This window comes from Nanorana parkeri, unplaced genomic scaffold (assembly GCF_000935625.1).
Source record: "Nanorana parkeri isolate BGI_ZX_2015 unplaced genomic scaffold, ASM93562v1 scaffold1510, whole genome shotgun sequence".
Classification (NCBI taxonomy): domain Eukaryota; kingdom Metazoa; phylum Chordata; class Amphibia; order Anura; family Dicroglossidae; genus Nanorana; species Nanorana parkeri.
In genome coordinates this window covers 171,652-184,096 of record NW_017307778.1, presented here as the reverse complement: position 1 = coordinate 184,096, position 12,445 = coordinate 171,652, and the positions used below count along the sequence as shown (strand labels likewise).

The window sequence follows — 12,445 nt, the reverse complement described above, 5'->3', positions numbered from 1 at the left end:
CCAATGCTCTTTTTTTTTTTTTTTTTTGCACACATTCAGATTTTAGGCCTGAAAATTACTTAGCTCCTGAGAATTATACATTTACTGAAGGCACAGGCCCTGTAGAATAAAATGGCGGCAGTTGCAAATGTTTGTCATATGAGCTTAGTGCAACGCTTTATCAAACCAAAAATTGAACTAACTGGCGCTGGAATTATCGCTCACTCTGGTGCACGAGACGATAACCTCCTCTACCTGCCAACACCCATGATGCTGGTCCCGCAAGGCCGGATTGTTGGGCGAGGGGAGGCACTTTTCAATGGCCCCTGGAAGTGATCGGGTGGCGGCTCAGCCGTCAGACCCGCTTCCAGTGTAAAGCTGACCCCTTTCAGGGTAGAAGAAAATCCTAAAGGCCCGTTCCCAGCAATAAAAGATCTGTTAAACTCGCCTCTCCAGTGGCCTGCATCTTACCTTCCCTCTGTTCCATTGCTGCTCTTTCTATTAAGCTGGCCAGACATTGTTCATCAAGAACCATCTGAAATTCGAACTGTGGGTGCTGCTGTCGGCACCCTCTCGGCTGGCATCCCTCGATTAGCTGATCCAAGGAGCCAATCAAACTCTTCGCATGAATAGAGCAGGCAGGCAATGCGCTGCAGACTCTGTTTGGGTATTCTGAAAGCGGCCGCTGCTGTATGAGATTCCTCGATAAACGCTTGTAAGGAATCTGTTATTTTTTGTTCAAGCTGTGGGCTGAATGAAGAAAATATTAGTGTATGGCCAGCTTTAGTCTCCACCATTCAGCACGTCTGGGAGCACTGAATGTCTGTGGGAGGATGGAACCGCAGTGGAAGACACAGGCAGAATATCAAATTTTTATAAGGCTGGTGGCACTTGTAGCACTTTTAACGGAGGCAAGGAAAGGGATTGTTCACACAATATCTGTGTTGCTGTATTTTTCTGCACACTACAGAAAATCTTTCACACTATACATGTGTCGTGATGTGTGGAGGAAAACCGCTCAATGGAAATGGTTTGAACAGGCTCTCGCTCTGTTTGTCCTGATGACCATTGGCTCTGAAGCAAAGTGAAAGGGCATTTAAGATTTCTGTTGCTATCAGAACAAGAGATTGGGGTTTATTTTCCAAAGCCAAACACCTGTGGGTGACAGCTGTGCAAGGGGATAATTATTTTACTTTAGGGAGATTTCCTTCCACTTTTCTGTTGAGATTTCTTCACTTCCTGTCCAGAAGATGCAACAGAAGAGACAGCAAAAAATAACCAACAGAAGTTTTCATCTTGCCTTATGCTATCCAAAACTTAAAGGAGAACTATGGGGTTAGGGCTTTTCCCCATAGTTCTCCTTAGGGTAACGGAAGGACACAAACTAGCATCCTCCCATCGCCCTAGGCTCCGTATACCACGAGCTGTATACTGAGACACCGTGGTATACCGCGAGCTGCTGCTCGCAGTATACTGAGACGCTGAAGCGGATCCCGACAATTGTGCCGGGATCCGCCCAGCTGGCTCTGCCTATCTAGAGCCAGAGCCAGCTGTACCCTGTCCGTTCCGCCTGTCCGTTCCGCCAGTCAGCGCTGGCGGATCGGAGGGGGAAACCATCCCCCCGTCACGGCAGAGAGCAGTGACAGGATCGAGAGGTGAGCGAACGCCGTTATGTGTTCGCTCACCTCCCCGATCTACTGAGCCGACCTGTGACAGTCTCATTGTCACAGGTCGGCTAGAACTATGAGGTGAGTGAAAAGCACTCACCTCATAGTTCTCCTTTTTTTAAATGAAAAAAACCTTTACATGCTTTCAAATATTGAAAACACTTAAAATAGTAAACTCTCAATCTTTTTTTTCTCCCCAATATTGAACCCAGATCAAACAAATTGTACATTGCCCAGCAAAGTATTAATTTTTGCTCATGCACTCAGTACACGTTTTGAAACAGCTGGCTCTAACTCCATCAGCTTCCCTGAACTTCCTGTTGCGTACAAGATCAAAAGGGAGATAGGAGTTTGCAGCAGCTGTCCATGTATACAAGCTTGGAGAAGGAAGGACTCGGGAACAGGGGAGAGACTTTCCTTGCTGTGCCTATGTGTTTATGGAGACACACCGCTCACTAGCGTGTGTGTCTCCTTAGGAACCTATGAGGGAAAGGCGCTACCCTAAAACAGGATATTGGGGCCAGTGCTCAGGGGACCAGCTAATTGTACTGGAAACTAGAACTTTTAAATATGGAGCAGCATCTATGGCAAGTGATGTAATCACAAGCCCTCATTCACCTCTGAAGCTGTTAGCATTGTGGAGAAATTAATCTTTTTAAACCTATTAATGTCCCAACAGAGGCACTGAAATTACATATCGTTTCCTATTTATTTTTTATAGTGTGCAGAATCTTGTCATCCTTTCAGCATTGTAAAGAAGCAGGGGCTTCTAAAGTGAAGCTAACTTTGTTCTTATTTTATTTTCATTTTTAACATCTTCCCACTGGACTGTATACTACATTCAGCTGGTTCTGCTACTCTGTGCTAAGATTGGTGCTCATTCTGCGCTCCCAGCACAGTGACTGAGCTCTCAACGGCTCCTAGCCACGGTTTATTTCAGGAGCCGGTGGGGCAGGCTCCCAATTATGTGACTGACAACCAATCACGTGATTGGGAAGACTGACCCAGACTCCGTGTTATGAACCCCTTAAGTGGCTGGACTGGCAGAAATCGGTGGCATGGGGTTACAACCAAATTACTTTGAACTACATGCAGCAAGAGGACAGTGAAAGCTGGATTTAAAGCTGTTTCAATGTTTTTTAGGAACATTTTGATGTCTAAGCACTGGTGCACCTTAAGATACCCAGATGATTACATCTCTCTGCTACTGGGAGGTTTAACCACTTGCTGGCAGTAACCTTATTTTAAGCAAACAAATCAATGTGATTCTAATAACTGGATAAGCAGCTAAATCTCGCATTAGCCAGAGGCTATAAGGGTTGTTTTGAATTGCTGGTTGGCAAGACATTTTCTTTTAAAAATGATAGATGCCTGACTGGAAGGTTTCGGTCAGAGTCCCAGAACAAGCATGGAGTGACAGAAATAATTCTCTATACTTTTTCTGGATCAGCAACTGACAGTGCAGAGGTCAAATTATTGAATCACAGCCAGGGGAATTGGCATTCTCAAAGGAGAGTTCCGTAGTGGCAGCATCCATTATTCTCTCATGACCATGTCCCTTTTTAAAGGTGTAAAAATAACTCGATGCATTTCCTGAAAATATTTTACTTTTTTTGGTTTATCAGTGGTTATAGTAAGAGTGACTAGCAGCCTGTCCCATCATGAAGAGAATTTAACATTTCAATTTCTTTTTATAGTTGGGATTCTCTGTGCGGCACCTGTTGGACCCAGTGTTTGGTGGAGGGCACAAGTAATGGCCTACTTTGAGGATACTGAGGAAGTTGAGATCCTCTATGTGGATTATGGTGGCTACAATAGAGTCAAGATTAACACCCTCAGACAAATCAGGTTAGTCATAGTAAATGTCCTCCTGTGACCCTAAAGAGAACTATGGCCAAAAAAAGGTTCTATTTTAATGTACTGGACAGCATATCAGCACAATTATGGCAGACTTGCCTGTCAGAGCGATCCCCTCCAGCAATCTCACTGCTCTCCTCCCCTCACTGGAACTTTCATCTTTGTTCTGGTTTTCTTCTGGGTTCTGAGTCTACGGCAGCTTGATTGGGCAGGGCCAGATATGACGGCTCCTGTGTATTGCACGTGGAAGTTGCTTTGTCTGGGCAAGAGTCCTTCTGAGACTCTGCAATGAGCTGCGCATGTTCAGTATCTTGCTAGTCGGCCCCTCTGGCTCTCAAAACACCTGAACAATGCCTGCATCCAATCAGATTGTTCAGGTATTTTAACAGCCATCGTTGCCGACTAGCAAGATACTGAAGCTTGGCCTAGTGGGAGATTCCTCCAGCCATACAGTTTAGGGTTTATGAAGGAATCTGTTGCACTTTTCCCATCTGACCATAGATAATCTGCAGATAATAGGTGCATGGCCAGCTTTAGCATTGTAGATAAGAATCGCAGGTTATTTGTGAGCGTGGCACATTATTCGTTTTTTTTGTTCTGGATATATATTAGAATTAGTTCCTGCTGCCTGGTTAGTAGCTGAGTGCAAAGTTTTGTAGTTGACCTGTTAACCTGCCTTGACTGCTCAATTATCTGACAACTTGTCTTATTTCTAGGTCCGATTTCGTTTCACTACCCTTCCAGGGTGTAGAGGTTCTTCTGGACAATGTAATTCCACTAGGAGGTGGGTGAGAAGTTTACAAGAAAACAGATCATTCTGTTTCAGAATTCAAATATGCCAATAAAATTAAAGCTTTACTGGGGTGGCTCTATAACAAGGCAACCTATTGCTAGGTAATGAAACTCCAAGACGTACTTAATTTGTTTTTCATTTAAAGTCTTATCTAAACTCAATAACAAGCGTCTGTTACATTGCAGCTTACCAGTCCTTAGACTTAAGGATTAGCATGTTTTCTGCAAGTTCTATAAAAATACCTATTGATCTTGTCAGAAGTGCAGTAACTTCATGTGTACTGTACTGAAACATTGCAAACAATGGTATCAGCCGTCTCAGCTATTTTCTGTAAACTACAACCCCTCTTCTCCCTGTGTCAGACAGTTGGTGGTGTTTTGTGGTCCAAATCAGGAGAGCAGCCTAGAGTGACAACGCTGCCCCTACATAGGCTCATTATGGTGAGTGAGTGCTGTCATCTTGCGACAGGAAGAGTTACTAGAAGGATCACCAGGTGAAAATAAAGCTAAGAAAGTAATGCAGCCACCATATCTAAGGATTTGTGAGCAGTAGTATATTACATTTTTGTTTTCGACTTTAACTTTGTAGATATTTATTTTTTATAAACTTTGTTTAATAAGGGCAAAATAAGGTTGTCCACGGTGATTCTAGTATTTCAATGTCTGGTTATATACCATCCAAGAACCTTTTCAAGTGAGTCCTAAAGAGCTGTCTCCAGGGGGCTTAAGTGTTCTTGAAATAGACTAGATTTTAGTATGGTACATACAGTACTGGTTTCTGCATAAAGTCTATAACCATTTATACACAAGCTTATTGGAACCACATAAAACATGAAGTGCCAATTTTCCACTGCTGTAGCAGAACAAGTACTGATGGAATCTGGATGCTGTGGACTACTTTACTTTTCAGGTCTCCTTTATATAATATGTCCAAAAATCTCATTTAATGGGCCGGTCTTAAGGGTTTTTTTGTTTTGTTATAACTTAAAAAGTTACCTTTTTAGTATTACTGCTCAAACTTGGTTATTTCTGTTTTTAGATGAAGATCATTTTTCAGCTGAAGCCGATGCAGCTGTAAAGGAGCTAACAAGAGGTGCACCTATGCTTACACAGGTGATGCAACTTTTTTTTTTTTGTGTGCTGTTTATGTATAAAATGTTGATGCTATTGTGTGATGTTTTTCCCCAGCAGTGTATTCATCCCAGCAGTTTATTAGGAGCTGCAGTGATGGAGGCAAAGTTGGCCCCTCCTATTATATAGCCACTAGCTCCAAAAATATGGCTTGGCCAGCCCTGAAAGAGCCTCAGGATCTAATATACTGTACTACTTTGCTGGAGACTGCTAGTATTTAAAATGAATTCAAAAGTTTTCAATTGCACATAACATTTTGGTTCTCGGAATATTGCCTGGTTATATAGCTGACTTCTACAATTGTATGGTTTTTTAAAATTATTCCGCCTTATTTTTCTGTCATGCTACTTTTGCTTTTCTCCACAGGTTACAAATTATGATGAAGCGACTAGGCTTCCACTTGTCCAACTATGGCGCCTAAATCCAGATGAGGTAAGATTGTTAAATAAGTACAGATTAGTGGGTTTTACATCTTTGTCTAATAAAAATATATGTCTGTCCTGTAAGCTTTTTTTTTTTCTTAACCATTATGGGACACGTGTGCCGCCTTCCCCCTCCAGCTGAGTTTTCCAGGCTCTGCTAACCCGCCTGTGGCCTGGGACCAGCATGGCTTCTGAGCCCCCTATGGAGGGGGAAACAAAATAAGTTTTTCAATCCTTTTTGTGGTGGTTTTATTGCATTCCATCTGGAGTCCCCCTGCTTACATGCACATACTACCTTACACACTGCAGGCTCACAATGCTGCTGCTAATTGTTAGGTAGTGGCTCAGTGTTGTGGGCCTGCAACAAAGTGGTGTTTCTGGCAGGATATCTGGGTAAAACACTCTGCAACAGATTCAAAAATAAGAGAAATCTGTATACAGAGAGAACCAAACACTGAAAAAAATGATTTAGAACTTGCATCTATTTAAGTTCTAGATGGGAGTTGGGCTAGGATTTAATGCTTTCTGTGAGCCCAATAAGCAAGATTTCCCTCTACTCAGTGCTTTTTCTAAGGTTAAGTTGATACAGCCTGGGGTTGGGACATTTATGCCAATATCAAGAAAACCTGTTGCGACTGAACCATGGCACATATTAACAATGAATGAAGTTCTACGTTCAACTAGATGTATCTTAACTCCAAGATAGAAGTTAGTATAATGTGATTTCATAAACATTATATTGACCAATTTTGCAGTGTGCCTATAATTGCTTAGCTTGTAAACTGTTTTCCAATTTTACAGATGGTGTCGGTCAACAGGTCGCTTGTGGAAAGAGGCTTCGCTGAATGGATAGACGGCTATTAATAGTCTAAGCACCGTTTTCAGCAAATCAATTTTGTACTGTATTAGGCTTGGCATTGAGATTGTTCATATAACTTAAACATCAACTCTCATCATGTTCATCTGATGGCTTGGTTGTTTGGGCAGTGAAAATTCACAGCAATAGTCTGTTTAGAGAACAGACCACAAAGCCATACATAAATGTAAGTTTTCAACTGCCATACACCAAATGCCTCTTCAATGAGTTATTGTCAGAGATGCAACACTTCTAATAGCACAATATACATCGTGAATTCATCCGGGAACTGGTCTGTATGACTAGAGCAAGTTTAGATGAACTATTCCACTATAATGTGATTCTATCTAGAACTAAATGGGCTTCACCTAAATTGTGCATAATGTGTATTGTACTCTTGAACATCCTATTTGCCAAGCCTGATGTGTAATTTATCATTTTGTACCTTTGCAAATTTTTGTAAATATATGAAATGAAATCACTGTAATATTTTGTATCAGAACACTGGAAAAAAAAAAGGGAAGTCACAAATTCCACACTCTTGCTCAAACCAGTTTGTTGCACAAATGCATTTAAAGGCCAGTGTGCCTTAATTCAAACCCTGCTATTGGGGGGGTAAAAAGAAAAAACCCGCAAAGCATTTACAAATTTAGAATGAAGTGTCAAGATCTTTCCACAATTAAAATATTTCATTTGTGATCATGGAAAGTGACATTTAGCTATGGGCAGATGTTGTCCTGTATATAATCCTGTTTGTAGACATTGCAGTAAAGCTCTTTCTGGCCTATTTAGGCAGATAAGTAGGCTACACCTGTTTGCATAGGGTATAGAAGTAAAATATCTGTCAAGATCATATACATTGATCTTTTGTGGATGACTATGGTTGCCTTGAATAAGATATGAATTTAAAGCTACTGACCCAATTACTGAATATTAAAGGTTTGTTTGTGCACAAACATGTGCGTTTCGATTTGCCATATAGACTGGTGTTGCGATCTGTTCATTTTTTGCTACTTTGTACAAATGTAAAGTAAGAAAACGAATTATTGCATTGGTGTGCCCTTTTTTTTATTTCATGACAAATGGATTTTTAAACCTGTAAAAGTTAATATAAATCCAGTGGAAAAGTATTGTAAAGTGCATATTTTTCTCAAGAACCTCTTGTGAATGGGTGGGGGAAAAAATTATAATAATAATTAAATAAAGCACTGAGCAAGAAGCATTACCCACCGAATGAATCGTGATTTCTTATTTGAATGTCTTATTCTGGTTTGTCCTACAAAAGCCTTGACTCCATGGCATATATAGAATTAAATATATGCTGTCAGTATGGTAAATTGATAGTGGCATGGTGCATGTATAGTGATAAACCAACTGTGTGTTCTGCCATGCTTATACAGAGTATAGCTGTATGTTCATGTGTCAAATCTGTGCTATGGAAGGGTCAACTTACTGCAACCATTTTACATAGTTTTTTGTGCAAGTCATAATGTTACATGATCTGAGATCTACTTGGCAGTGTTTACAACTGTATAGATATTGCAGTATGAAGAATGCAAAGCAGTTTTTGGTCAGTACGAAAGTCCAGTTTTCTTCACCTTTTACCCTTTGTTCCATAAACTATTAGGTCTAGTTCACACAGATTTATGAATGCTAGTCTGAAGAGCATCGTGTACACGCATTTGAAAAGCTTTCAGAATGCTTTAAACAACTTTCTCAAGGTCTTTACACACAATTAAGCTCCAGTTCCAAGTGCTTGAGCGACCAATAAGATAAATGTGTGTGTCTCTAAATCAAAGGGCCATCTATTTTTAAAAATGTTTTTCTGTCGTGACATCAGTGTCTATACAGTTTTTTTTTTTTTTGTTTAGTTTTTTTCCTCCATCTTGCAATGGAGGAGAAAAACTAAACGTACCGGACCCATGTTAAGTCTATGGGGAGTCAGATGTAAATGGACAGTTCCCACAGATTACAAACTTTAATTTCAAAACCGAAATTAAAAAAGTCAAGCCGAAACCAAATTTTTTTTTAATTTTTTACATTTTATTTTATAAACTTTTTTTAATGTTTTTAAATGTATTTTTTTTTTAAAATACGTTTTTTTTTTTACTGTTAGGTGCTTTGGGGAAATATTTGGGGGTCTAAACAGACCCCTCATATTTCCCTTTTTAAAATAGAAAAAGAGATTGAGGACACAGAGCCATCAAGCCTCTTTTTTTCTGTATCCTCTGTTACAAATGAACAGGAATCCTCCTGAGTGTTCCTGTTCATTCATAACATGAGGACATTGTGTGTTTACTATAACCACAATCATGAATGAACAGGAGGTGATATAGATCACTCCCATTCATTCATAATTGAGATCGTTAACATATGTACAAACACTCAGTGATGGCCGAGTGCTTGTACTGCTCCCCTTCCTGACACGCTGTCACAGGAGGCGGAGCAGGGAGGAGAGCTCAGCCTCCTGTGACAGCGCGTGCTGTCTCCGCCCCTGCACCGCTCTGCCCGACTGATAGGAGGCTGAGCGGTGCCAGAAGAGAGACGCCGGCCACTCACAGCTCTCTCCTGCAGCGCTCGGCAGCCTGTCAGTTTCATTACTCCCCGTTTGGGGACCGAGCAGCGCCCAGCAGGGAAGAAAAAGTAGGATGCACCGCTGTATCAGCCAGAAAATGGCACTTTTGGCATAGTGCCAGTTTCGGTGGCCGATTATATCAGTGCATCCCTAATTACTACAACAGTGCCCAGCAGAATATTACACTAGCACCAGCAGCTTTTTACTTTAATTGCATCCAGGAGAATACCACAACAGTACCCAGCACAATACTACAACAGTGCCTTGCAGATTATCACCACTGTGGTGCCCAGGAGATAATTACTGTAACAGTGTACTACAGATTGTCACTATAACGGGGACAATCGTCAGTGTCCCGCTTCTCTATGATAGATGAAAGTAGTCACTCGCACTCCATGATATTAAAGTCAATGCTGTTTATTGACTTTAATATCATGGAGTGCGAGTGACTACTTTCATCTATCTACATTTTATGGAGGCATCCGTTGTCACTACCGCACCCACCCAGTTGGATTTGGGTTTTTGGCCGGTCAGGAGTGCGATGGGACAGGAGGATTAAGTTTCCACTTCTCTATGATGCGGCCAGTTGGTGGCTTCCAGCACACTGCTTGTCCTCTTTGCTGCTCTCTGCTCAGTTTCCAGTTCGGCACTTCCAGGGTCAGGAGTAGCTCCGGCCCTGATTGTGTTTGGCCATGTGACAGAGGTGTGGGGGGACAGAACACAGAGATCGAGAGTAGTTTATAAGGCCCTTGGCTCCGGTGTCAGGGGTTCTTTCTTAAGGGGCATACCGCAATAGGCTACAGCAAGGGTAGAGTCCAGGGTCACAGGACATTTATCCAGACACGGCAAAAGAGTAAACGGCAGCAAGGATAGGGTTCAGGGTCACAGGGCAGCAATCGAAGGATAGGAATACAACTCTCGCTTAGGGCGTCTGGTCCCTCTGCTACAGCACAGGATAGTAAGCTAGGAGGTGTTCCGGGAGCTGGTCTGAATTCTCTTCAGCAGAGGAGCAGGATCCTGAGTAAGGAGGTCCTGCCCGCAGTTGAGGACCACCAGGCAAGTGGACTAACAGGGCAAGGGGACTGGTGAGATCCCCAGCTTAAGTATTTTAACCCCTAAGCAGAGGCATGATCTTAAGACTGGGCAACAAACTGGCTCAGCCCTAGCTTGGCTTTTGTTCTGAGAGCAGCGTGGGAAGCATAGCCGCACCATACCCGCTGAGATGACGGGCTGGCCTACAAATATGAATCCACATGCAGGGGGCCTAGATTGCCTGGCACCCGGCACTTAGGTCCTGCCATTTCGCACCCCCATGTGTGGGACCAGGGTGCACAACATGGTGATAAGCTGCCAGCCCTTCCTGCAAGCAGGTGGTGTGGAAGGGCTGCATGCGGGTAGACACTTGACAGCCCTGATCTGGCTCAGGTCGGCCTACTGGGCAAGTGCTTGGTATGTCCGATGGCCAGTCAACCCCTGGTCTCTGGATCAGCAAACTCAATCTCAGCCAAATAGGGAGATCCACAAGTAGACATGCTTTGCTTCGAGTCAAAAGAAACTGGACAGCTTTTTTCACTAGAAGAAAATGTCTGGTTCTGGATGCATTTGCACACCTATGGACGTTTCCTCCATTCAGTGTGATTCCAAAGATCATCAAGGAGAAAGCCAGAATCATTTTAATTGTCCTATTCTGTCTAAAAAGAACCGGTTTCACAGACCTTTGCAAACTGAGTGTCCTGCCACCTCGGATTCTGCCAGTCCAACCCAATCTTCAACAACCGGGCCCGGCAGCACAGCCGCAGGTGCAAGCTCTCCATCTTTCAACAAGTATCTGAAAGGGGAATTCTAAGAGGAAAAGGAGTGTGAGAAAAAAAATTATTTTTGGCTCAGATGTAACAGGAGTACTGATTACCTGTTGGTAGCCACAGTCCTTGAGTTTCTACAGGAAGGGGCAGACAAAAACCCATTGTGAATGTGGGTATCAGCAGTTTGTCTATATAGATATTAAACTAGCAGAAGATCCCTTAATCGAGATTTCTGAAGTCCATTATAAGAAATCGACCGCCAAAGTTTAAAAGTTTGCCTACATGGGACCTCTCTATTGTAATCTGAGGCTTCCGCAAAGCTTCGTTTGACCCTATTAATGAGATAATTCTTACTCTTAAAATGGCCCTTACTGAAATTCATGCTTTGTCTATGACAACCTTGCAGCACAGTTTTAACATAAGTATCATTTTGAAGTAGTGTTAAACATTCAAACTTGTTTCCAATCATGAATCCAGATCAAACAAATATACATTGTCTAGCAAAGTATTTCTTTACATGTTTGACCAAACACCGTCATCATGTTTCTGAACAGCTGGCTCCAGCTCTCTCAGCTCCACTTTCCTAAAATTCCTGTCCAGTACGTGAGACAGCATAGTCTCCAGCAGCTGGCAGGGCCAGTACTTAGGGGACAGGCTGATTCTGCAAGAAGCGAACACTTTTAAACATCAAGGAGCAACATCTGCTGAAAGTGATTTAATCAACATTTGAAATAGCCTAAAAACTTTTAAGCCAGACCCAACTTTCCTACCAAAAGTAGTAACTCCTTTCCACAGCACATAAGTGGGCATTCATTTGTTTATTTTTTGCACCAACCCATCCAATGAAAAGGAGACAGTGTTCCAATGTATAGTTGTCAGAAGAGGTTTATCAGCATATCTGAGGAGGAAAAAAACTGTTTTGTTCTCTTTTCAGGACCCAAGAGGGAAAACAAGGCCACAAAAAACACGAAAGACAGATGGAGTTAAGCTTGCGTTTGCAAAATCCTATCCAGAGTAATGCTGGAGACCTCCTGACATAATATCGTACTCCCCCAGAGCTTTGCCTCATCATGGGCTGATAGAGCTGGAGCCACACAAGAGCAGATCTATAAAGCAGCCACATGGATGAGTTTCCAGACATCTGTGCAACATTACAGGATTAAATCGATGACCATCCAGGACCAAGCCTTCAGTAAAAAGGTTATACAGGCTGTCATCCCTCCCTAAGTAGGTGGTTTCTCACTTATCCTCTCATATGCGGTCCTGGAAGATGACTTGGGGAAAATCAGAGTTCTACATAATTTTAGTGTGCGTTATCTGTGTAGCTTTTTATTTTAGTTTCCATTGGCTCTCTTTTATAACTG

At 42.2% G+C, this 12,445-nt stretch overlaps 1 protein-coding gene across 1 annotated transcript in view; it reads left to right on the top strand.

The window, feature by feature from the left end:
* AKAP1 (A-kinase anchoring protein 1) overlaps positions 1–7,923 on the top strand; it is a 14,438-nt gene extending 6,515 nt beyond the window's left edge. Inside the window, exons 6-10 of the mRNA XM_018570335.1 lie at positions 3,344–3,494; positions 4,220–4,287; positions 5,335–5,408; positions 5,793–5,858; positions 6,650–7,923. Coding sequence (XP_018425837.1) covers positions 3,344–3,494; positions 4,220–4,287; positions 5,335–5,408; positions 5,793–5,858; positions 6,650–6,712 — 422 coding nt within the window. The 3' untranslated portion in view covers positions 6,713–7,923. The remainder of the gene's footprint in view (positions 1–3,343; positions 3,495–4,219; positions 4,288–5,334; positions 5,409–5,792; positions 5,859–6,649) is intronic.
* Positions 7,924–12,445: the final 4,522 nt, after the last annotated feature.